The sequence below is a fragment of the Eschrichtius robustus genome, chromosome 8, assembly GCF_028021215.1.
Source record: "Eschrichtius robustus isolate mEscRob2 chromosome 8, mEscRob2.pri, whole genome shotgun sequence".
Taxonomy (NCBI): domain Eukaryota; kingdom Metazoa; phylum Chordata; class Mammalia; order Artiodactyla; family Eschrichtiidae; genus Eschrichtius; species Eschrichtius robustus.
This window is the reverse complement of record NC_090831.1, coordinates 22,238,038-22,264,714: the sequence shown is the minus strand read 5'-3', so window position 1 is coordinate 22,264,714 and position 26,677 is coordinate 22,238,038. Positions and strand designations below refer to the sequence as shown.

Sequence of the window (26,677 nt, the reverse complement as noted above, 5' to 3'; positions counted from 1 at the left end):
GATTGCTTTGGCTATTCGGGGTCTTTTGTGTTTCCATACAAATTGTAAAATTTTTTGTTCTAATTCTGTGAGGAATGCCGTTGGTAGTTTGATAGAGATTGCATTGAATCTGTAGATTGCTTTGGTTAGTATAGTCACAATATTGATTCTTCCAATCCAAGAACATGGTGTATTTCTGCATCTGTTATGTCCTCTTTGATTTCTTTCATCAGTGTTTTACTGTTTTCTGAGTACAGGTCTTTTGCCTCCTTAGGTAGGTTTATTCCTAGATATTTTATTCATTTGTTGTGATGGTAAATGGGATTGTTTCCTTAATTTCTCTCTCTGATCTTTCATTGTTAGTGTATAGGAATGCAAGAGATTTCTGTGCATTCCTGCAACATTACCAAATTCATTGATTAATTCTAGTAGTTTTCTGGTGGCATCTTTAGGATTTTCTATATATAGTATCATTTAATCTGCAAACAGTGACAGTTTTACTTCTTCATTTCCAATTTGGATTCCTTTTATTTCTTTTTCTTCTCTGATCGCCGTGGCTAGGACTTCCAAAACTATGTTGAATAAGAGTGATGAAAGTGGACATCCTTGTCTTGTTCCTGATCTTAGTGGAAATGCTTTCAGTTTTTCACCATTGAGAATGCTGTTTGCTGTGTGTTTGTCACATATGACCTTTATTATGTTGAGGTAAGTTCCATCTATGCCCATTTTCTGGAGTGTTTTTATCACAGATCGGTGCTAAATTTTGTCAAAAGCTTTTCCTGCATCTATTGAGATGATCATATGGTTTTTATTCCTTAATTTTTTTAATATGGTGTATCACATTGATTGATTTGTGTATATTGCAGAATCCTCGCATTCCTGGGATAAACCCCACTTGATCATGGTGTATGATCCTTTTAATGTGCTGTCGGATTCTGTTTGCTAGTATTTTGTGGAGGATTTTTGCATCTGTGTTCATCAGTGATATTGGCCTGTAGTTTTCTTTCTTTGTGACATCTTTGTCTGGTTTTGGAATCAGGGTGATGGTGGCCTCATACAATGAGTTACGGAGTGTTCCTTCCTCTGCTATTTTTTGGAAGAGTTTAAGAAGGATGGGTGTTAGCTCTTCTCTAAATGTTTGATAGAATTCACCTGTGAAGCCATCCGGCCCTGGCCTTTTGTTTGTTGGAAAATTTTTAATTACAGTTTCAATTTCATTACTTGTGATAGGTGTGTTTATATTTTCTAATTCTTCCTGGTTTGGTCTTGGAAAATTGTACATTTCCAGGAATTTTTCCATTTCTTCCTGGTTGTCCATTTTATTGGCATATAGTTGTCTATAGTAGTCTCTTATAATCCTTTGTATTTCTGTGGTGTCAGTTGTGATTTCTCCTTTTTCATTTCTAATTTTATTGATTTGCATCCTCTCCCTTTTTTTCTTCATGAGTCTCACTAAAGGTTTATCAATTTTGTTTATCTTTTCAAAGAACCAACTTTTAGTTTTATTGATGTTTGCTATTGTTTTCTTCGTTTCTCTTTCATTTATTTGTGCTCTGATCTTTATGATTTCTTTCCTTCTACTGACTTTGGGTTTTCTTTGTTCTTCTTTCTCTAGTTGCTTTAGGTGTAAGGTTATATTGTTTATTTGAGATTTTTCTTGTTTCTTGAGGTGAGATTGGATTGCTATAAACTTCCCTCTTAGAACTGCTTTTGCTATGTCCCATAGGTTTTGGGTCATTGTGTTTTCATTGTCATTTGTTTCTATGTAGTTTTTTTAATTTCTTCTTTGATTTTTTCAGTGATCTCTTTGTTATTTAGTAGCACGCTATTTAGCCTCCATGTATCTGTGTTTCTTACAGTTTTTTTCCTGTAATTGATTTCTAGTCTCATAGTGTTGTGGTCAGAAAAGATGCTTGATACGATTTCAATTTTCTTAAATTTTCCGAGGCTTGATTTGTGACCCAAGATATGATGTATCCTGAATAGTGTTCCATGTGCACTTGAGAAGAAAGTATATTCTGCCACTTTTGGGTGGAATGTCCTATAAATATCAATTAAATCTATCTGGTCTATTGTGTCATTTAAAGCTTGTGTTTCCTTATTTATTTTCCGTTTGGATGATCTGTCCATTGCTGTAAGTGGGCTGTTAAAATCCCCTACTATTATTGCATTACTGTCAATTTCCCCTTTTATTGTTGTTAGCATTTGCCTTATGTATTGAGGTGCTCCTATGTTGGGTACATAAATATTTATAATTGTTATATCTTCTTGGATTGATCCCTTGATCATTATGTAGTGTCCTTCCTTATCTCTTGTAACAGTCTTTATTTTAAAGTCTATTTTATCTGATTAGAGTATTGCTACTCCAGCTTTCTTTTGATTTCCATTTGCATGGAATATCTCTTTCCATCCCTTCACTTTCAGACACATTCAAACTGAAAGTGAAGGTCTGAAATGGGTCTCTTATAGACAGCATATATATGGGTCTTGTTTTTGTACCCATTCAGCCAGTCTGTGTCTTTTTGTTGGAGCATTTAATCCATTTACATTCAAGGTTATTATTGACGTATATGTTCCTATTACCATTTTCTTAATTGTTTGGGTTTGGTTTTGTGGGTCTTTTTTCTCCTCTTGTGTTTCCCACCTAGAGAAGTTCCTTTAGCATCTGTTGTAAAGCTGGTTTGATGGTACTGAATTCTCTTAGCTTTTGCTTGTCTGTAAAGCTTTTGATTTCTCCGTCGAATCTGAATGAGATCCTTGCTGGGTAGAGTAATCTTGGTTGTAGATTTTTCTCTTTCATCACTTTAAGTATATCCTGCCACTCCCTTCTGGCCTGCAGAGTTTGTGCTGAAAAATCCACTGATAACCTTATGGGGGTTCCTTTGTTTTTTATTTTTTGCTTTTCCCTTGCTGCTTTTAATATTTTTTCTTTGAATTTAGTTTTTGTTAGTTTGATTAATATGTGTCTCAGTGTGTTTCTCCTAGGGTTTATCCTGTATGGGACTCTCTGTGCTTGCTGGACTTCGGTGACTATTTCTTTTCCCATGTTAGGGAAGTCTTCCACTGTAATCTCTTCGAATATTTTCTCAGACCCTTACTTTTTCTCTTCTTCTTCTGGGACCCCTATAATTCAAATGCTTGTGCGTTTACTGTTGTCCCAGAGGTCTCTGTGATTGTCTTTAATTCTTTTCAATCTTTTACCTTTATTCTGCTCCTTGGAAGTTATTTCCATCATTCCATCTTCCAGCTCCCTTATTCGTTCTTCTGCCTCAGTTATTCTATTATTGATTCCTTCTAGTGTATTTTTCATTTCATTTATTGTGTTGTTCATCTCTGTTTGTTCTTCAGTTCTTCTAGGTCTTTGTTAAACATTTCTTGTATTTTCTCTATCCATGCCTCCATTCCATTTCTAAGATTCTGAATCATCTTTACTATCATTACTGTGAATTCTTTTTTAGGTAGGTTGCCTATTTCCTCTTCATTTATTTGGTCTTGTAAGTTTTTCCTTGCTCCTTCATCTGTGACATATTTTTTCGTTGTCTGTTTTTTTTTTTTTTTTTTTTTGATGGGTGGGATTGTGTTACTGTTTTACTCGTTGTTTGGCCTGAGGCTTCCAGCACTGGAGTTTGTAGGCTGTTAGGGAGAGCTGGGTCTTGGTGCCAAGATGAGGACCTCCAGAAGACCAAACTCCAATGAATATTCCCTGGGGTCTGAGGTTGTCTGTTATTCTAGTGGTTCGGATTCAGAGCTCCCACTGTAGGAGCTCAGGTCTGACCCCGAGCTCATTAACTAAGATACCACAAGCTGTGTGGGGCAGCAAAAAACAAAAAAGAAAGAAAAAAGAGAAAAAGGAGCAGAACAATAACAACAAAAAGTAAAAAATGAAGATTAGAAAACTAACAGATATCTTAGAAAAAATAAAAATATAGATGAAACAACAACCAGAAGGTAAAACAGAACCACAATAGCAAAAAAGAGAAGGAAAAAAAAAAAAAGCCAGAAAAGGCCTTGGCTGTGGGGGCGGGGCTTAGGCAGGGGCAGGGTTTGGGTTGTGGGTGGGGCCTATGCTTAGGACCCACAGGGCCAGAAAAGGCCCTGAGGGGGCGGGGCTTTGGCTCAATGCAGCAGGAGGGGCCCAGGAGTGCCTCTGGCCTTGGAGGGTGCAGGACCTGGTCTGGGACCCCAGCAGGCTCACTGGGCCCAAGTGGGTGGGGGAAACACTAGGCGCATTACCCAAACATAGGCACATTATCCCAGAGGGTCCCTCCCCATTGGCTTCTCTTCTTCTTCTCCCCACCTTCCTCCTATGCCACTAGGACCCACGTGGCCGGAGGGGGTCCCAGAAGCAGGGGACCAGAACTAGAAGCCCAACAGGCTTCCCAAGGCCTAGTGGGCTGGGGAAACACCTGCAGTGCTTCCCCTGATCCCCTGGTCCTGGAGGGTCTCCCCCAGTCAGCCTCTCCTCTTCTCCCATCCTCCCTCCCTCCTATGACCCTAGGACCCCTACAGATGGTGGGGGCCCAGGAGAACTGAGGAACAGGCCCGGGAGCCTAGCAAGCTTCCCGGGCCCCAAGTGGGTGGAGGAAATGCCCTCTGCGCCTCCCCTGATCCTCCAATCCTTGAGGTCCCTTCCCCGTCCGCCTCTCCTCTTCTCCCCCTGCCTCCCTCCTACGCAGCCCAGAGGGGGACCTGGAGAATGGACCAACACGGCCCAGACCAACACGGCCCAGAGGGGGCCCCGGAGAATAGACGACCAGGCCCAGGAGCCCAGCAGGTTTCCCAGGGCCTGAGTGGGTGGGGTAAACACCCTCCACACCTCCCCAGATCCTCCGAGCCCCCTGAGAGTCCCTCCAGGTGAGGGAACTCCTCCCCTCTCTCAGGCACCACTCAGGGGTGTTGGTCCTATCCGGCCTCCACTTCTCCTTCCCCCTCACTCCACCCCACATCCTACCAGGTTGCTCGGGGTTTCCTCCCATCTCCGTGGTCATCAAAGTCCCCCACCAGCGTCCCTCTTGCATATTTTAAATTTGTGTGTGTGTGTGTGTGTGTGTGTGTGTGTGTGCGTGTGTGTATGTGTGTTGATACTGTTGATTGGCTGAATATAAAATCCTTGGTTCACTCTTTCTTTGAGATTCCTTAAAATGCTGCTTCATTATTGTCTAGCTATGTATGTTATTCCAGAGATGTGATATCAACTTGATTTTTTTTTTTTTTTTATTGTAAGGAACTTACCTTTTAGTCAGTTTTTCCTCTATAATTTAAGTCTAATGGCTAACTGATAGCTATTACGTTGGATTTGACTGTTCTGGGACAATGTTCCAAGTACTTGGACAGCCCTTTCAATATAGAAATATATGTAGTTATTTTATTTCTGGAAATTCTTCTGGATTATAGTTTTAAGTATTAGTTCTAATATTTTCGTCTTTATGTATTCCAATTATACATATACTGGATTATCTTTGCCTGTGTTCTATATTGATGACTTCATTCTGATTCTTTTTACTATTTGTTTATTTCATTTTGTTCTCTTGGCTATTGCCATGTCTTTCCTCAGTGGTCCTTATTATAATTCCAACTGAATTGATTCTCTCTTGGGCACCTTGTAATTTAGTTTTAATTTCAAAGATTCTTTTTTTTTTTTAATTTATTTTCTCATTTTAGTCAACTCTTCTATCTTTCTGTTCTTTGTCCATTTCTGAACTTTTAAATTTCTGATTCAAAATGTTGTTTTATATTTATAAATGCTTGTTTGAAAATATCTTGAGATTTCATTACAGTTTTCTCATTTGTGTTTTTGTTTATGCTTGAAGGAGGATAATACTTTTTTATTAGTCATATCGCTTTGACTCTCATTTCTGATTTCTTATAATAACCTTGTATGAATATTATCTACTTTCTATTTATTTTTGTTTTTTTCCTAAACCGGCAATAACAGTTTTGTATAAGCAAAAATAAAAGAGTTCGGTAGATTACTACATTCTTAGTCCATGAGCACCCTCTTCTGTTTATTTTGTGAAGTACTAATTTTTAGTAGATGATATATTTTTTTTGCAGAGGGAATAGTTGGTATGTCTTATGATCTTATGATTCTTTTTTTGTTTCTTCAGACACAACAGAAGTTGTGATTCTTACCTCATGATTCTTTCCTATCATAACCAAATTTCCATGGGCCATTTCCTCTGTCAACATCATTTCCCTCTTCTTCTTAAGAAGTGCCTTCCTAAGACTCCATCTCTCATTCTGCTCACTTTCAAACCTCTTTTTTTCGGTTCCCCAGTAGCTGTGTTCTGATCAACCATGTCTGTTAACATTTTCCAATTCAGGACAGGACTTTATCTTTCTGAGGGTGATTTTGTCTGTTCTTCTGCCCCTGGGCTCCTTGCTCCCTCTCTTCTTTTCTGCACACTCTCCACCTGACTTTCTGATCCAGAATGGGCTCTTGAGCTGGTTCTGCTAGATTGGGGTATTTATGTCTCTACCTACATATACCTTTTCAAGTTCATAGTATTTTCTTTCTCCTAATTATGTTGTAGATGTGGGTTATAGATGGTTTTACTGTTCTCTTAGTGGATATTTATGGTTTTCTGGGTAAGTGGAGAGGTTAAAATTTAGATATCAGCCTTTACATTATAGGAGCCCAGCATGTTTCAGTAAAGAATCTTAAGTGGATGATGATGATAAATAAATCAATAGATGGATTAATATAGACTTACAGAAATTAAGAGGAAACTGGAGATGTATATTTGAAGTCCTAACATATAGTTGTTTCCCAGATCTTTCACTATGGCCAGACCTTTCTCCAAAGCTCTAGGAATTTAAAAAACAAAACCAAACAACCAAAAAAAAACCACCTACTAGAGTCATCACTTTTTCACCTTCTAGCGCAGCTTGCAAACTTAAACCAAATATGACTCTTTCTGAATCTTTACCAGACAGCATCCTTTTTTTGTGTCATGCCTTTCTGCCACCACTTCCTGTCACCGTCTCAAATATATTACTCTGTCATCTTTAAGTTAACATTGCAAAAGTTCACATTTATATTTGACAACTTTTTTTCCAGGTAGAAAAGGGCCCCTGAATACCCAAAACATTATTGAGCACACCTTTCTTTATATATCAATATCTGTCAGAAAAAGCTTATACATTTTCTACTCAAATTTGGTAAGATACATTAAGGAATAAATTTAGTTGGAATTTGTTTGTGCCATTGTATGTTTTATCAACAACAACCCCGTGAAATTGTGGTCAATACTTTAAAAACCCATTATAATACTGGGGTAATGAAATACTCAGGCTGAATCCACATGGTAACATGAATTAAACGCCAGTGTTGTAAAATACAGATCAGCTAGTTCTCCTTTCCACTGTGAAAAATAGTAAAACTCCTATACCCAGGCCCATGAATGAAGACTTCTTAGCCTATATTTCCATGATATCAACTGGGTTTGTGCTCTTGCATGTAGACACTCTCTGAGGAAGATGAAAAAGAGAACATACAGGAACAATTTTTATTTTCAATTTTAGGTTCTAAAGTTTGTTGTTTTGTTTGATTGTTTATTTTTGTGACTGAATGGAATAAAATTCTCTGGCAAATAGGAGCAAATTTGAGTCCTGACACACAGAAAAAGGTCTGGAAGTATACACTCTCAACTCTATCTTTATGTAGGGAAATGGGACTGTGATTAACATATCATTCTTTTATGGATTTTGTTAAAAACAAGAATGAATTCAGAATTTACTTTTATAATTATACTCCTTGGTAGCAAAAGTTAAATGACTTTTCCAGGGAAATTTAGTTATATTTCCCAATTCATATACTGTGTATACAGCAAAAATCTAATAAAAATTGTAGGAAAAGATTTTAATATGGGTAGTAGCTATCACTATATTGCATATTATTCTACCTAGGGAACTTTTATATGTTTCTTATGTTCTCTTGTGATGTCATCACCTCTAAAGCACAATAGCAAGAGCCTCAATTTTTTTAAGAAAGCAAGTCCAAATAAAATAACATAGGATTGAAGGAAATGGTCCCCTATGCTGGTCCCTGTTCCTGTCTCCAAAATCTTAGTACTTAGTATGCTTTCTAAATTGGTCCACCTTCCTGGCTTTTTAAGCTGCCCACCAGGATGGGCCTTCACACAACCTTTATGAATTAACGTAACCCATGCTATGACCCATACAAGATGCTGCCTCCCAAGAAAGGAACAAAACCGGACTCCAGATTTTGAACTCATGTTACTGAATTTGTATCTCTAGGATTCAAGATGCAGTAACACTTAAACATGAACATAGCATTTTCTTAGTTTTTCCAGTGAGCAGAAAGATAGGCAACAGGAAAAAAAAAAAAAAAAGGTAAAATAACAAAATTAAAAGTTACTTTCTTGGAAATATCTATTAAAAGTCAATATAATATAAAAGAAGACTATAAATGCAGAAATCCTACATCCTCATTTTGTTTAAAAATTTAACACTATCCAAATTAATTCAGTGTTATATGTATCTGATTGAATATTAATAAAGTGTGAGTAGAAGTCATCTAATCAATAGTGAGAGTTGGTGAAGTAGCTTTTTTCAGTTATTTTTCATTTTGAAATTATTTTAGATTTCAGAAAAACTACAAAAATTGTACAAAGCGTTTCTACGTACCTTTCACCTCACTTCCCCTAATATTAACATCTTTCATAAGCACAATTATTGATTACAGGAAATTAACATTCATGTAGACTAGTAACTAATCTACAAGTCTTATTTGGTTTTTACCAGTTGTCTCACTAATGTCCTTTTTCTGGTCCAGGACCTAATCCAGATCCCACCCTGCATTTACTCTTCGTGTCTCCATGGTCTCCTCTACACACTATGGCGATACCTCAGTCAGGCTTTCTATTTCATGACCTTGACACTTTTGAAGAGTACTGGCCAGTTATTTTCTAGAATGTTCCTCCATTTGTGTTTGCCGAATGTGGCTCTGTGTCTGCAAATGGGGCACAGCCCCCAGCCATACCTGATTATTATGTGAGTGGGCTCTTGACCTGAGGACAGACATTACAGTGATCTGCCGGGCTAAGTAACTTGGATCTATTTTGAAGAAAATGAACTGGATTAATGAATTAGGGTGGATGCAGGGGAGGAGGCTGGGTACAGAATTGGGAAACTCAGAGATCAAAGTAGTGAGATAGTGTATCTTAGGTTCCTTATAGCTTTTCAGTATTTGGGTCCCATTTCCATAAGAAATACAATCCTTGGATTCCACAAGTTTCCCAGCTGTAGCCTGAAAAATGTTTTTTTGAGCTAATAAAGGAGTCCCAGTTTTCTGCAACAAAAATGGACCTAACAAATAAATAAGTAAATAAATAAGAATTGGACAGAGCGAGTAAATAAAAAGAAGAGCATGATGGCTGTGGCAGAATCCAGGCTGAACTAGATGCCTCTTTAATTTTTGATTCTATTAAAGTTTTACGAAGCTTATATGACTGACTACAAATTAACCTAGACATTTTCACAGACTTTTGCAGAGTGGATCACTATAGGAATATCTAATCACTGAATTTTCCCCATGGTTCCATGGCCTGAAGATAATCTCAATTACAGCCGTTCTTAATACAGCATTAACCTTGCTGATCTCAAGTGTTTAGTTTTCTTTGTTGCATAGTATAGGTTATGCTTTCATTAGTGTGACCTTAATCATCTGCAAATTTGTCAGGTATCATTGAATACAGTATTCCAAATAACCCAGGACCCAAGAGTTTCAAGCTGCATACTAGCTTGGTTGGGCAAATAGTACAAAATTGGAAATTATTTTTTCTCGTTTCCTAGCTTAATTTTAAAAAGAAGCAATTTGTTTTTAAAAACGAATTAAAGTCCAGATAGCTAATTTTTCACAGTGCAAGATGGTTCTTAACTGTCTTAACTTTTCATCATATAGATGTATACTCTTCAGTTAATCTTAAGAATTTATTTTATGACTTGGCTTTTCATGAGTTAATAATCTTAAGAATTTATTTTATGACTTGGCTTTTCTTTGCCACTCAGGAAGAATGTCATTAAGGGGAATACACACAAACACATGTCCACACATACATGCACATGCATACACACAAACATATATATATACACATACATATTCCTATATATGTACACACACAGACACACACAAATACACAATTATAAGCATTGGTTGTAGACTTTTATACCTATTCTGTCATATTTACAAATGAACCAGTGTGTGTATTCTATTACTTGTTTCTTGTAACATTCATCCATCAATCCTGTGCAGACCTTGTAAATGAAATGAATGACAGCTCTTTGTAAACAAGTTAGAGCTACAGTGTATCATTTTGTCTCAAATTGTGAGTCAAGGACCACTTAATAGTTCATCTTAAAGTATAAATATTTATAATATATAATTTTGTTTAGGCATGAATTAATAGTTTATTTTGGAAATATGAAATAAGCAAACAAACTATATTAATATCTTATGAAAAGCAAATCAGATTCCCCCTAAATTCTGATGAACGCTTCATGATGGCAAATGGGAAAGAATGCCAATGAATTGTTCCCAGAACCTTTGGCACTGTAAATCCACAAAGATAAAGAATCAATGAACTGTATACTTCGGAGATACATTGCTTAGAATTAGTAATTTACTCAAGAAAAGAGCCAAAGATAAGGAATAAGTGAAGGAATAGATTACACTGTAAAAGATAATTTTTTAAATTTGACCATGAAATGCTTCCATTTGGCAGTGCCATTAAGAAGTAGGACTAGTATCCATAAAACTAACCATGTTAGGCTTTTACTCTGAAAATTATTAAATATTATCATTTTACATATTATTGTATTCATGAGGTGATATTAAACCTATTATATATATGAATCCATGTATTCAGCCATATTAATAATAAATATTCATAATATCAATTCTTGTCCCCTGTATATTCTTTTACTTAAGCTACTTGTAAAAGGCACTCAGTAGATGTTTGTCAAATGGATTTTTCTTTTTAATAGCCAAATTCTCCAGTAGCTTGGGGAATTTGGTAAAAACCATCTGGATAGTTATTCTCATTAGTTTAAATTAAGTATTGTTTATGCTGTATTAAACAGAGTGCCTAAATTGATATCTGAATTGGCTAAGGTCTCTGGAACCAAAGTACAGGGTTTTTAAATCCTGAGTTGTTGTTTAGAGAAAATGAGTTAGTGCATGGAAAACCCATCAGTATCTGGACCATAGTAAATACTCAGTAATATTCTTATTATAATTTTGACAGAAAAATTTCTTAAGATGCTTCACAATTTGGTGTTGTATATTTAATATATGACTAATCCAAAAATTATTAAACCAAGTCATAGCCTAGACTTTATAGTTTAAAAAAAATAAATAAACTTAAAAATTTCTTCAGTATTTAAGCTAAGCTCCAATGATAGAAGCCATAAAGGAAAACACTGAGAAATTTACCAATCAAAAATTAAAACAACTATGTTGAAGAAAATGTTCAACAAAATTAAAATCTAAGCAAACTCTTAAAAACCTATATGCAACATATGTAACAAAGGACTAATACTCTTAATAAGTAAAAAAAAAAAAAAAAAAAAAACTCTTATGAATGGATTTATAAAAATAACAAATGTACAAAAGAAAAAACAGTTGCCCAAGGATGAACAAATAAAAAATGTTGAAACTAACTAGAAATCCAAGAAAGGCAAATTAAAACAACTATGAGATACTATTTAAAAAACAATTTTGTTGATTTTTAAAATAATGAAATACAGTATTTTATCTGCATATCCAGAATTCAAAAGCTCTAAAAACTGCCTTTTATACTCATTTGGCAGCAAAAGGTAGCCTGACCTGGACATGCTGGCAGACCAGTGCTAACTGATGTGAAGTGGTTCTTTTTTGTGCCTCTTAGTGAGAATCACATGGTTTGGGCTGCTTAAATACTCATGGCTTTGATTATAAAGTGCTTTTTCAGACTCTGCTTGAGGTGTTATGGAACAGAATGCATTTGCTTCGTGTTATCCTTCTAAAATCAGAAAAATTATGAATTTCAAAACCTCTCTGTCCCAAAAAGTTTTGGATGAGGAATTATGGACCTGTATTTAATTTGATGGTACAGAGAAACAAAGTCAATTCATAAACTCCCAGTGAAGTTATAAATTGGTTCTCTTTTGTGAGTGGATGGCAACAACTTGGATATAAATATATAGATATACATTTATCAAAAGCCATAAAAGGGTACATGCCCTTTAATCTGAAATTTTACCTCTAGGAATTTATCATGACTAGATTACTGGGAAAATGATGAAAGATTTAGGCTTCAGTAAGTCCAACACAGATGATATATAACTGGAAAGTCCCAAATGTTCAATAATAGAAGATTGGTGAGATTACACAGGCTCTGGCCACACCCCACACCACTACTGTCCACTTTAAAAGTGATATTGTGCAGTAACACTCATTCACATTGAAGATGCCCTTGATATTTTGTTAGGTAGAAATACCAGGCTGTAAAAATAATATGCACTATATGATCTAGTGTCTTTAAAAATTATATATACACACACACACACTTATCTCTGGATGGCAGGATTGCAGGTGATTCTAATTTTCTTTTATAACTGTGCTTGCCTATGGTGAAAATGTGCTACTACTTATAAAAATAAAACTTTTAAGTGTCATTTAAACATATTACTTAGAGCATGTCAATATATCTTACTTAGATTTCAAGTTATATATGTATTATTAATGTATATGAGGAAAACTAGAATATTCTTCATATTTATAGGAGTTAATAATTATAAAGGCTCAGTGTATTTGGAAGGAGTATCATAACACAAAGCCTGGTCTTCAAATAACATGTTTTTGCTTAAAGTAGCTTTTATTGTATTGTTGATATTTTAACATGTGTTTATTAAAATTTGCTGTGGAGAATTGAAAATATGAACCATATTGTCAAGGAAAGTGTGTTTAGAATTTTAGACTTTATACAAAAATATACCCAAAGAGTTTATTGGCAGTATTCAAATTCTGACCCATGGAGAGAGAAAAGCAAGCTAACCATCTTGAATAGTGGGGTGTCAATTGAGAATGTATAATGTCTTTGTTTCAGTCATCAGAAACAATTTGCTATTCTCAGAAATATATTTTGAAAATAGGCTCTTTATCCTGAAATGCTCCTTTTAACAATACAAATAAATGAGAAAGCTGTATGCTCTTTCAGGAAAGCGATTTGCCTTCTGTATTACCTTGAGTGGTGATAACATGATAGCGTGCCATTCTACTGCTTGGCGTGGGATAAACAGCTAGACCCAGCAGTAGATCTGCAGAGAAGAGAGTTCTGTGTTTTAAGTGCCAATTTTCAAGTCAGTGCTTCTTATAGTCCCTACAATATGCATTTGAAATTTAGCGCTGACTCTGAATGCTTTATTCCACTTTAGTAGACTATTTTCTGCAAGCCACGAACAATTAAATTATATTACTTTTTATTAGAAATAGTGTTATCTGTTACTTACTGAAAGAAATAACTCTTTATTTTTCAGAGCTTCCATATGGCTGGGAAAAAATCGATGATCCCATATATGGCACTTATTATGTTGAGTAAGTCTCTAAGTTTGATATTAACTTGTTATTAATGTGTTGTGAAATTGTGTTATTATTTCATTTATTGAGCTTGTGTGGCTAACAGTCCCTTTATTCCTTTGTCATCTTACTTTGAAGTACCCACAAAGACTCTAGCAGCACTAGCTAGCTGTCTCTTGCTCTCCAGCTGGCTAATTTGTCATTCCTTTCTTTGACTCATGATTCTAAAACACCAGTTGGAAAAATGTGTTTCACACTGTCCTCTAAATGAGTGATAATTAAAGACATCAAAGTAAATGCCCTTCATTTTGCAATCAAAATGTTGGGAGCTGACTAGTTGTGTAAAAGAGATACTCTATTAAACCAGATTTCAGAGTCAATTAAATGAAGCAACCATACTTGCCAGTTGAGGGATGAAATAAAATTAAGATGGTTTTTTTTCTCTCTTTTAAGGCCTCATTTTAAATCAAGAGTATTTTTTCTGTACCTTGGACTTTTATGTTATCTATTGGAGGTTTCATTACCTTAATGTATGTATCTTAGCATAATATGAGTTACCCCTCTATGCATCCTTTTATTCAGGATAAAGCCCCTATTAGGGATTCAGTTATATATATGTTTTTTTCTTAGGAAAATCAAATAATATTCATAATTTTCAAAAGTTAAGTACGTGACTTACTTTTCCAGAACCCCTCTTCTGATAGAGAAATTTTTATTTTTTATCTATTGTGTCACATTGTTAATGTTATTTGGGTAAATAACAAAACCAGATACCCAAGAAATGCAGAGGCTGAAAAACTAAAGATGTTCTCACTCTCCATCAAGATCTAACTCTGTTTTCTCCAATCATATTCTGTTTAGCAATAATAATCTAGATGGTAGAGGATTACAGACTAATGGCATTATTGCTAAATTGTTTTTGTAGTAAATTGTTCAAATTGTTACTGAGCTTTTACGAAGTGTCAAGCCCTTCTCTGCACTGGGGAGGTGCTGATGAGGACGACCTGTGTGCTGCCTGCCCTTGAGCATCTCCTTCATGAGCACTTGTCTTGAATAGTTTGACCCACCATCTTCATCTGGAAAAGCCCCAATTTTGGCACCACAGTCAGTCATTTCCAGTGAAGGTGAATTCACGTCTTTTGCCAAATGCAATTTTCTAACATAGTATCTAAGTCTCTCACGTCATGTAGACACTCAATAGATGCAAAAATTAAGATATGTACATGGAGGTATCACTAATTGCAAAACTCAAGGGAAATCACTTGTAAATAGTTATAAGGCTCCTAGTCCTACTACATTGCTCATCAATTAAAATACACATATATTTTAATAATAATAATGTAGCTGCAGCTCCTGGTTAAATGTATCAACATTAAAGGTTTTCAATAGGTGCTACCTTGTCTTAATTTGTTGAATTAGACTGTCCCTTGCCTAAACCTATTACATCCGAAATCCAAGCTATTTCCATATAAGGAAAGAGAATGGAGGTATGTGACATACCAGATCTCATCTTTAATACACTTCCTTACAGAATTCATTGAACAAGAACCTTCTCCTAAGTTTAGATATTGGCCAACTCCATAAAGAGCCAGATAACAAATATTTTAGGGGGCCAAATGGCCTCTGTCACAACTGTTCAACTCTGCTGTTGTAGCTTGAAAGCAACCATAGGCGACACTTAAATGAACGGGTGTAGTATGTTCCAGTAAAACTGTATTAACAAAAACAGGCAGCTGGCCAAATTTGGCATGCAGAACATGGTTTGCTGACCCTTGCCCTATTCGAAATCTTCAGATTCTTCTTCCGTGTCCTCAACTGCTTTCCAATGTGAGAAACAGTATTTAAGTCAAACCTTCTTTCTCTGTCTAAGTATCACAGAGGTGAGAGACCCACATGACCGAAAGCAATGCTTCCTACCTTCTTGATCATCGAGGCGTGTGCTCTTCACGTAAAGACCTGCTGCTGGTAGTTAATTATTGAATTGGACATGAGCTATAAGCCTAAAAGAAAATGGTCCTCATTATCATTACATTTCACATGGTTTACTTTGGACTTGTTTTTGCTTAAATTACATTTCTTTCTACATTTCTTCACTTCATTTTCCATGTATCATCACCATAGTCAGAAAATTATTCATAATTTAGTCAGTTATATCTTATATAATTAGATCAGACTAACACATTTAATAGTTTTAGGTTTCAGGTGATTGTGAGGTCTTAGATACAGGTCATAGTGAGTCAAATCGTTTAACTTCCTTCAGACTGCATCCAGTTCTACTATTTGTCATGGCTTTTTCCCCATTACATGGTTCCATAAGGTATCCCAATAGCAATAGTTAGGTGTGTGTGTGTGTGTGTATCAGACCAATCAAAAAATTGAGACAGATAATCCAAACCTCCAGATAATTTTAAGTAGAACTATAGGCCAATATTTCTTAGAAATGTCTTTTGGAAAAAAATAATCAAAATAATTAAAATACCTCAACTTGTAAACATTATATGTTTACATTATATAATGGGTTCTCTGTAGAGCTATCATTTTTGGTGTTTAATTACATACCGAATTACACAATTGGAGATCTGGTTACAAAATAGGAAAAACATTCCACCTTCCTCCCAAGTGGCACAAAAGCCTATGCAGGGACACTGGAAGTCTAACGTAGCAGTCAGTTACTCTTCAAGCAGATCAACAACTGGGAGCAGAAGTTGTGGAGTGGGCTCTCTATCATCAGCAGGGCACGTCAGGTTGAAATCAGCCTTGTGCCTCTGGCACAGTTGCACAAACACTCGTTCCTGCCAGCCTCAGACAAGCAGGTAGGATTTCAGCAGTCAGGAGCGGGAAAGTGTCTGTACAACTTGAAACTGGAAACCCTGGATTGAATAATTTTTGACCACTATTGGTGACTTTACTGTGCCATAATTCTGTCCTGGGCAAATGCAATTTTAAGATTATAGGTTTAATATATTTAAAACTCAGGAAAATGATCATCATCATCATATAAGTATCATATCATCAAATTAGTTAACATCCACTGAGGGCTCAGTATGTGCCATGAAGCGGGCTAAGAGCTCAACAGTCTTTAGCACATTTCTAATCCTCTCTGTAGTGTAATGAGGTACATTGTCTTAAGTTGACAGATGGGGAAACTCTGGCTGAAGAAGTTGAGTAACTTACCCAGCATCGCACATTATTGAGAGGAATGGGGCCCAGGCACTGGGACTGCAGAGCCCAGGCTCCAAACTCTTGCTCGAAATGCATCCCATGAATGTAGTGTCCATAATCCTCACGTGATGGTCTGAACAAGCTTCTGGGACTCATCACTGGAGAAGAATAAGGGGTCCCCAGAGAACATCTGCTCCCTGGCTGCACTCTAGTAGTGTCCCAGGAGGGTTCCGACAGTGCTGCTCACAGCCCCATCAGGCTGGCTTCTAACTCACTCATTCCGAGCCACCAGCTCCGTTACCCATGACTTGAGAGTGGCCCTGGACGCCACGGCCCCCAAGAGTAAGACTAGCAAGTCCTGAACGAAGAGGAGTCCAGGTTATGTGGGCCTCAGTGTAGGGATGTTGCCCCTCGTTTGGAGCTATAGAGACAGCCACACAGGTCTGTATGTTAGAGAACAGTGAGCCATACTCAACACCTTTCCTTATTTCATCTGCAGACAGGACAGACGGACCACATTTCTGCTCAGTGTAGACGCAGAAAGAGGTTAGCCCTAGTTTTCCTGACACTAAATCCTTGATAGTACAGCGCTTAGCAATGTATTAACAAGTCCTAAAGTTGCTAACTAGAAATGTAAGTGTCACTGTTCATAAAGAAAGGGAAATTTCTTTAATGAAAAAAGTGCAAAGTGTAGCGTTGAACAGCTGTGACTTTTGTACAAATGTGTTTTTCTCTCCTCTTTTGTGAAATTATGTCTGCTGGGTTACATTTTGGTTTCAATGGCAGTTATACAATTTGCTTAACTAGCTAGCCCGGAAGACACAATTTCCTGGAACAGCTTTCATGCAAAGCTGCCTTTGCTGGCACAGACGGAGAAGCAAACCATACAACTACAGTTAAAATAATAGTGGAGACTGACAGATGTGATTTTCATGTAAAGGTTTTACAAGTTTTCATGTGATGTCACACATCTGCTACTATGAAATGTTACTCGTGTGCAGTTCCAGAAAGTATGAAAGATACTGTATAATATCTCCAATATAACATTAAATGTGAAAGGAAAATTGCATTCATTTCATGGTTAATGATGAGTATTTGTCATGATGTAGCAAGTTGGAAAGTGGTTAGAGAGGATTTTAACTCAATAGCATATCTTAAGAATGTTTTTCTCCTTCATGCCTTTGAGTAGTTTTCTAAATATTCTAAGAAAATGCTTTCTAATTTCAGAATTTTTGAAAAGCCAGCATAAATGTAAAACATTTCCAATTAGAAATCAACGTAAAAGAATACCTTTTAAAATCTTGCTTGTTCTTAGAGATCTTTTTTCTATATTGAAAGTTAATTTTTCAAACTTTCAACTTTTTCTTCAATCTTCAAAAACTAGCATACTGTTTTGATGCTTTTAAACAGCTATTTAACAAAGAAATCCTTTCCCCAGCTTAACAGATTTGTGTAATAGACACTGAAGTGCACTGCTGATGAATTTGCCCAGTGATGTTCTAATCTAAAGCGAGCTCTAAATTTTGTCAGTAGCATTTGGTCATGTCAATTATTATCATTAGTGGCCAAGAGTATGGGCTGCAGCGTTTCACAGTATGCCAGCCCTGCAGCTTCCTAGCTGTGAGATCTTGAGTAGACAGATTATGGAGAAGGAGGAAGTGGAGGAGGATGAGGATGAGGATTAGGACCAGAGAGAAAGGAGAGAGGGGAGGGGAGAGGAAGAACTTTTATTGTGCACCTACTACGTGCCCAGCAGTATTCTAAGTGCTTTACATATACTAACTCATTTAATCCTCACAAAGCAAAACAAAACAAAACAAAACAAACAACAACAACAACAAAAACTATGAAGTCTGTGTTACTATCCCCATTTTATAGATAAGGAAACTGAGACACAGATATTTTTACAAGTACTAAGTAATAAAGCCAGAATTTGAATCTAGGCAGTCTCATTACACAGCTGGTGTTTAGCACTTAACACAGGTATGTAGGAAGTGCTCAACAAATGTTAGTTATATTTTATCATATGTATCCCAATGACATAGATAAGGACTCTCCTTCTGGCACTACTTGCTTTTCCAGTTCTTTCACGGTAAAATACACCCCAACAGTGAACAATTCTAAGGGAAATTATTTGATCTGTAAGAAACATATAACTTAATCTCACGGTTAGAGTGTGCCACACTGAATTTAAAAAATAGCATTTATTGTAATTCCATAAGCCCACTGAAAATGATGAAGCAAGGACCGCAGAGTGAGATGTTTCCATGGCTTCCAGAGGGGTTGAGGTTTCAGGGTAATTCCCGACGAAGATATTTTTGTTGTAATGATCTCCGGTACATGCCATCTTATACAGCTGGGGAGTTGTGATGATAATAATGATAGTGATGTTTAAGGCACTATTTTAACTTTCAACTACTTTCACATCCATTGTCCCAGAGGATGATCACAGCATTTACAAATGAGGGAACCAAATCTCTGAGGAGTTAAGTGAGTTCTCAGTGGGCATATGGCTAGTAAGGTTGCAGCTGTCTGATGCATGCAGAGCTAAGAAAGACCTTTTAGTAGAGTAGCTATGTTTTCACACTAATGTAAACTGTTTAATTTATAAAGTATGTCTCATATTTGTTAAACAAGTATAAATCGGTTAATGAAAGGAATAAGGACATTGAAATAAACGTGGAGTATTCTATTTCTAACCAAACTACAATTGGTTCTTTTTCGCTAAGTCATTACACTTACCTTTTTGCCTCCTGCTGGCTGACCCAGCCCAAGGTCATAGTATGTGGCATTACTCCTTTCAGCCTGGAGAAGACAAGCAATCAAGCTTCATCGTGAGGGATCTCCTAGCTCCACATACATGCTCTTTATACTATGTTAGCATTTCCCATAGTTTGTAATTGGTAGTTCTTATTTACCCACTCTGTACTACTCACTGGTATTATATAAATTCCAACTGGCTATTGATCCAACTTTCTTAATACTACAGTTCAACCACAGATCAGTGGAAAAGCTTATGGCTTCCTTTTACTCTTTATGCCAGGGTCCCTCAAATATTTTTAAATTATGATTCTTTCAAATCAAAATGAAGTCTCATGTCCAATCTCCCTTCTCACCGCTACCATCCAGTCAAGGTCTGGATACATGCCCCTCATCAAGCCCTTACATGAGATTAGAGATCATTTTTTCATGCTGTAAGATATTTCCCCATTGCTGATTCATTTTAATATGATCAAAATTTATTTTGTATATCAGTTACCTTGTTTCCCCTGAAGGTCTGTTCAACTAAAGGTTAAAAAAACTTGACTCTATAATTGAATACACTTTTGTTAGCAACTGTTTATTTATAAACTACCTTATTTAGCAGATCTTCTGTTTCCAAATAAATAATGTTTTAGTCACCCAGAAGTTTAAATAGGTTTAATTGCAAGTGGACTTTTACAAATAACGATCATTTATTCGCTTTGACATCAGAGTTACATGTGTTTTTTTTTAATTTTACAATTCTAATAAATCATTTTTTGTCTTGAAGTCAATAATAAAAGACAAAAGAATTATTACTCCAGCATCATCTTTCCTTTGAGAATGTGTTTGTGAAGAAAGATGAATGCAATGTAAACACTATTTTTTTTTTTTTTTTTGGTTTGTTTGTCTTTAAACCTTTTTTATCAATCTAGCAAATTAAATTGGGCTCTTGTTTAGGCACTTCTGGAGAAGTTAAGCACAGGCAAACAGCACAGGAGCACAACGGGTAGCACAGAGCAGGGGAACTCGGTGGTGGAGGCAGCAATGTCCCTGAGCCCTCATCATCGCAAGGAGAGATGGCAGGAATGGTCAGAACTGGAAACACCATTTAGTATACTCCCAAGGAAGGACCATGCTCCCTCCTTCTACTCCATCTTTTTTATAGGACCATGAGAGCTCGAGACTGGCCATATGAAGGCAGGGAGGTCAGACTGCACTTAGACAATGTTGTTCAAGGGACTTTCAGACAGCCTGTTGAGAGGGATATGAGCAGGTGAAGGTGGGGAGTGTCATTTCTGTACCGAGAGGTCCTAGGATGCTGTCGGAAGTGCTGTCCCTCCTGCTGGAGGAGGGGACCACCTATTTCTATTCCGTGTAGCTCATTGCTTGGCAACGCAGAGAAAGCTGCCACCGTCTTTCACTGGAGAATTCTGTTTGGCTCTTGCCAAGGCAATGTTATAATAACACGTAGATCACTGTCATCATTCTATAATTTGTGAAATAGTTAGCTTTTTTGGTTATTAATCTTTCTCTGGATTAAACATGCTAGGTTTCTTGTGAGTGAACTGCAAATTGTCTCATGCTGCCACTCTGTATCACCAGATACTTTGGAGTCATATCTTAGACTGAGACTAGGTTCTGAAGTGAACACATGAAGTGAAAAGTTGGATAGAGTCAAAATTATCCTAAAAATCCCTCAGAATCATGTCGTGTTGGAGACTAGCATACTCAAACAAAATGGCTGGGTTTTCCTTTAGTGTTGGAAAAGGATTCTTTCTGGAATTAAAGGGGTTGGCTGGCACTTATGTCTTTTCAATCTTTAATGTATACAGAACTAGAATCACATTAGGCTCAGAGAGATGCTATCAGAAGGATGAAGAAATTTAGTCAAACAGAGGAAGCAGTAGATTGATGTCATTCTTTGGCACATTATTATGAATAAAACAGAAGATTGTCACCTTTAAGAGGTAAAATGTAATGCCCTCCTGCCCCACATGAGAACTATAATTTCATCTTTTTTAATATGCAAATAATGTTTTTCAAAATTGTTTTTGTGTCACAGACCATAATGTTAGTAATAGTTTGTCCCTTTTTGTATTCATGGTTTTGAATTTACAAAATTCTAAATTACACTTAACCTCACTGGCTTTTATCTGTTAAATGAATGGTTTCGATTAGGTGATTGCTAAGGTTTCTTCTAGTTCAAGGAATATCCACTGCACCTGTGTTAACAAGGATAAATTTGGCCATTTTCCTGTGTTTTTCTTTTTTTTTTTTTTTTTTGGCTTTTCATCTGTTCTCTTTTTTTTTGAATTTTTGAATTTTATTTTATTTCTTTTTTTATAAAGCAGGTTTTTATTAGTCATCAATTTTATACACATCAGTGTATATGTATCAATCCCAATCACCCAATTCATCACACCACCACCACCACCCCCCGCGGCATTCCCCCTTGGTGTCCATACGTTTGTTCTCTACATCTGTGTCCCAATTTCTGCCCTGCAAACCATTTCATCTGTACCATTTTTCTAGGTTCCACATATATGCGTTAATATACGATATTTGTTTTTCTCTTTCTGACTTACTTCACTCTGTATGACAGTCTCTAGATCCATCCACGTCACTACAAATGACCCAATTTCATTCCTTTTTGTGGCTGAGTAATATTCCATTGTATATGTGTACCACATCTTCTTTATCCATTCATCTGTCGATGGGCATTTAGGTTGCTTCCATGACCTGGCTAATGTAAATAGTGCTGCAATGAACATTGGGGTGCATGTGTCTTTTTGAATTATGGTTTTCTCTGGGTATATGCCCAGTAGTGGGATTGCTGGATCATATGGTAATTCTACTTTTAGTTTTTTAAGGAACCTCCATACTGTTCTCCATAGTGGCCGTGTCAATTTACATTCCCACCAACAGTGCAAGAGGGTTCCCTTTTCTCCACACCCTCTCCAGCATTTGTTGTTTGTAGATTTTCTGATGATGCCTATTCTAACAGAGGTGAGGTGATACCTCATTGTAGTTTTGATTTGCATTTCTCTAATAATTAGTGATGTTGAGCAGCTTTTCATGTGCTTCTTGGCCATCTGTATGTCTTCTTTGGAGAAATGTCTATTTAGGTCTTCTGCCCATTTTTGGATTGGGTTGTTTGTTTTTTTAATATTGAGCTGCATGAGCTGTTTATATATTTTGGAGATTAATCCTTTGTCCGTTGATTCGTTTGCAAATATTTTCTCCCATTCTGAGGGTTGTCTTTTTGTCTTGTTTATGGTTTCCTTTGCTGTGCAAAAGCTTTGAAGTTTCATTAGGTCCCATTTGTTTATTTTTGTTTCTATTTCCATTACTCTAGAAGGTGGATCAAAAAAGATCTTGCTGTGATTTATGTCAAAGTGTGTTCTTTCTATGTTTTCCTCTAAGAATTTTATAGTGTCCAGTCTTACATTTAGGTCTCTAATCCATTTTGAGTCTATTTTTGTGTATGGTGTTAAGGAGTGTTCTAATTTCATTCTTTTACATGTAGCTGTCCAGTTTTCCCAGCACCACTTGTTGAAGAGACTGTCTTTTCTCCATTGTATATCCTTGCCTCCTTTGTCATGAATTAGTTGACCATAGGTGTGTGGGTTTACCTCTGGGCTTTCTATCTTGTTCCATTGATCTATGTTTCTGTTTTTGTGCCAGTACCATATTATCTTGATTACTGTAGCTTTGTAGTATAGCCTGAAGCCAGGGAGTCTGATTCCTCCAGCTCCGTTTTATTCCCTCAAGAGTGCTTTGGCTATTCGGGGTCTTTTGTGTCTCCATACAGATTTTAAGATTTTTTGTTCTAGTTCCATAAATGCCATTGGTAATTTGAAAGGGATTGCATTGAATCTGTAGATTGCTTTGGGTAGTATAGTCATTTTCACAATATTGATTCTTCCAATCCAAGAACATGGTATATCTCTCCATCTGTTGGTATCATCTTTACTTTCTTTCAGCAGTGTCGTATCATTTTCTGCATACAGGTCTTTTGTCTCCCTAGATAGGTTTATTCCTAGGTATTTTATTCTTTTTGTTGCCATGGTAAATGGGAGTGTTTCCATAATTTCTCTTTCAGATTTTTCATTGTTAGTGTATAGGAATGCAAGAGATTTCTGTGCATTAATTTTGTATCCTGCAACTTTACCAAATTCATTGATTACCTCTAGTAGTTTTCTGATGGCATCTTTAGGATTCTCTATGTATAGTATCAGGTCATCTGCAAACAGTGACAGTTTTACTTCTTCTTTTCCAATTTGTATTCCTTTTATTTCTTTTTCTTCTCTGATTGCCGTGGCTAGGACTTCCAAAACTATGTTGAGTAATAGCGGTGGGAGTCGACATCCTTGTCTTGTTCCTGATCTTAGAGGAAATGCTTTCAGTTTTTCCCCATTGAGAATGATGTTTGCTGTGGGTTTGACATATATGGCCTTTATTATGTTGAGGTAGGTTCCTCTATACCCACTTTCTGGAGAGTTTTTATCATAAATCGGTGTTGAATTTTGTCAAAAGCTTTTTCTGCATCTATTGAGATCATATCGTTTTTATTCTTCGATTTGTTAATATGGTGTATCACATTGATTGATTTGCATATATTGAAGAATCCTTGCATCCCTGGGATAAATCCCACTTGATCATGGTGTATGAATCTTTTAATGTATTGTTGGATTCTGTTTGCTAGTATTTTGTTGAGGATTTTTACAACTATGTTCATCAGTGATACTGGTCTGTAATTTTCTTTTTTTGTAGTATCTTTGTCTGGTTTTGGTATCAGGGTGATGGTGGCCTCATACAATGAGTTAGGGAGTGTTCCTTCCTCTGCAACTTTTTGGAAGAGTTTGAGAAGGATGGGTGTTAGCTCTTCTCTAAATGTTTGATAGAATTCACCTGTGAAGCCATCTGGTCCTGGACTTTTGTTTGTTGGAAGATTTTTAATCACAGTTTCAATTTCATTCCTTGTGATTGGTCTGTTCATATTTTCTATTTCTTGCTGGTTCAGTCTTGGAAGGTTATACCTTTCTAAGAATTTGTCCGTTTCTTCCAGGTTGTCTAATTTATTGGCATAGAGTTGCTGGTAGTAGTCTCTTAGGATGCTTTGTATTTCTGTGGTGTCTATTGTAACTTCTCCTTTTTCATTTCTAACTGTATTGATTTGAGTCCTCTCCCTCTTTTTCTTCATGAGTCTTGCTAATGGTTTATCAATTTTGTTAATCTTCTCAAAGAATCAGCTTTTAGTTTTATTGATCTTTGCTATTGTTTTCTTTGTTTCTATTTCATTTATTTCCGCTCTGATCTTTATGATTTCTTTTCTTCTGCAAACTTTGGGTTTTGTTTGTTCTTCTTTCTCTAGTTCCTTTAGCTGTAAGGTTAGATTGTTTATTTGAGATTTTTCTTGTTTCTTGAGGTAGGCTTGTATAGCTATAAACTTCCCTCTTACAACTGCTTTTGCTGCATCCCATAGGTTTTGGATTGTCGTGTTTTCATTGTCATTTGTCTCTAGGTATTTTTTGATTTCCTCTTTGATTTCTTCAGTGATGTCTTTGTTATTTAGTAACGTATTGTTTAGCCTCCATGTGTTTGTGTTTTTTACGTTTCTTTCCCTTTAATTCATTTCTAATCTCATAGCGTTGTGGTCAGAAAAGATGCTTGCTATGATTTCAATTTTCTTAAATTTCCTGAGGCTTGATTTGTGACCCAAGATGTGATCTATCCTGGAGAATGTTCCATGCACACTTGAGAAGAAAGTGTACTCTGCTGTTTTTGGATGGAATGTCCTATAAGTATCAATTAAATATATGTGGTCTATTTTGTCATTTAAACCTTCTGTTTCTTTATTTATTTTCATTTTGGATGATCTGTCCATTGGTGTAAGTGAGGTGTTAAAGTCCCCCACTATTATTGTGTTACTGTCAATTTCCTCTTTTACAGCTGTTAGCAGTTGCCTTATGTATTGAGGTGCTCCTATGTTGGGTGCCTATATATTTATAATTGTTATATCTTCTTCTTGGATTGATCCCTTGATCATTATGTAGTGTCCTTCCTTGTCTCTTGTAACATTCTTTATTTTAAAGTCTATTTTATCTGATATGAGTATTGCTCCTCCAGCTTTCTTTTGATTTCCATTTGCATGGAAAATCTTTTTCCTTCCCCTCACTTTCAGTCTTTGTGTGTCCCTAGGTCTGAAGTGGGTCTCTTGCAGACCGCATATATACGGGTCTTGTTTTTGTATCCATTCAGCGAGCCTGTGTCTTTTGGTTGGAGCATTAATCCATTCACGTTTAAGGTAATTATCAATAGGTATGGTCCTATTACCCTTTTCTTAATTGTTTTGGGTTTGTTTTTGTAGGTCCTTTTCTCCTCTTGTGTTTCCCACTTAGAGAAGTTCCTGTAGCATTTGTTGTAGAGCTGGTTTGGTGGTGCTGAATTCTCTTAGCTTTTGCTTGTCTGTAAAGCTTTTGATTTCTCTATCAAATCTGAATGAGATCCTAGCCAGGTCGAGTAATCTTGGTTGTAGGTTCTTCCCTTTCATCACTTTAAGTATATCATGCCACTCCCTTCTGGCTTGTAGAGTTTCTGCTGAGAAATCAGCTGTTAACCTTATGGGAGTCCCCTTGTATATTTTTTGTCATTTTTCCCTTGTGCTTTCAATAATTTTTCTTTGTCTTTACTTTTTGCCAATTTGATTACTATGTGTCTTGGCATGTTTCTCCTTGGGTTTATCCTGTATAGGACTCGCTGTACTTCCTGGACTTGGGTGGCTATTTCCTTTCCCAAGTTAGGGAAGTTTTCGACTCTAATCTCTTCAAATACTTTCTCGGGTCCTTTGTGTCTCTCTTCTCCTTCTGGGACCCCATAATGCGAATGTTCTTGCATTTAATGTTGTCCCAGAGGTCTCTTAGGCTGTCTTCATTTCTTTTCATTCTTTTTTCTTTCTTCTGTTCCGTAGCAGTGAATTCCTACCATTCTGTCTTCCAGGTCACTTATCCGTTCTTCTGCCTCAGTTATTCTGCTATTGATTCCTTCTAGTGTAGTTTTCATTTCAGTTATTGTATTGTTCATCTCTGTTTGTTTGTTCTTTAATTCTTCTGGGTCTTTGTTAAACATTTCTTACATCTTCTCGATCTTTGCCTCCATTGTTTTTCCGAGGTCCTGGATCATCTTCACTATTATTATTCTGAATTATTTTTC

The 26,677-nt window shown here is 36.4% G+C and overlaps 1 protein-coding gene across 3 annotated transcripts in view; it reads left to right on the top strand.

Moving 5' to 3' along the window:
* The window catches only part of MAGI2 (membrane associated guanylate kinase, WW and PDZ domain containing 2), a 1,349,206-nt gene that overhangs the window by 998,502 nt on the left and 324,027 nt on the right, over positions 1-26,677 (top strand). For all 3 annotated transcript variants that reach the window (XM_068550445.1, XM_068550444.1, XM_068550443.1), the window contains exon 7: positions 13,519-13,576. In XM_068550445.1, the coding sequence (XP_068406546.1) occupies positions 13,519-13,576 (58 nt within the window). The remainder of the gene's footprint in view (positions 1-13,518; positions 13,577-26,677) is intronic.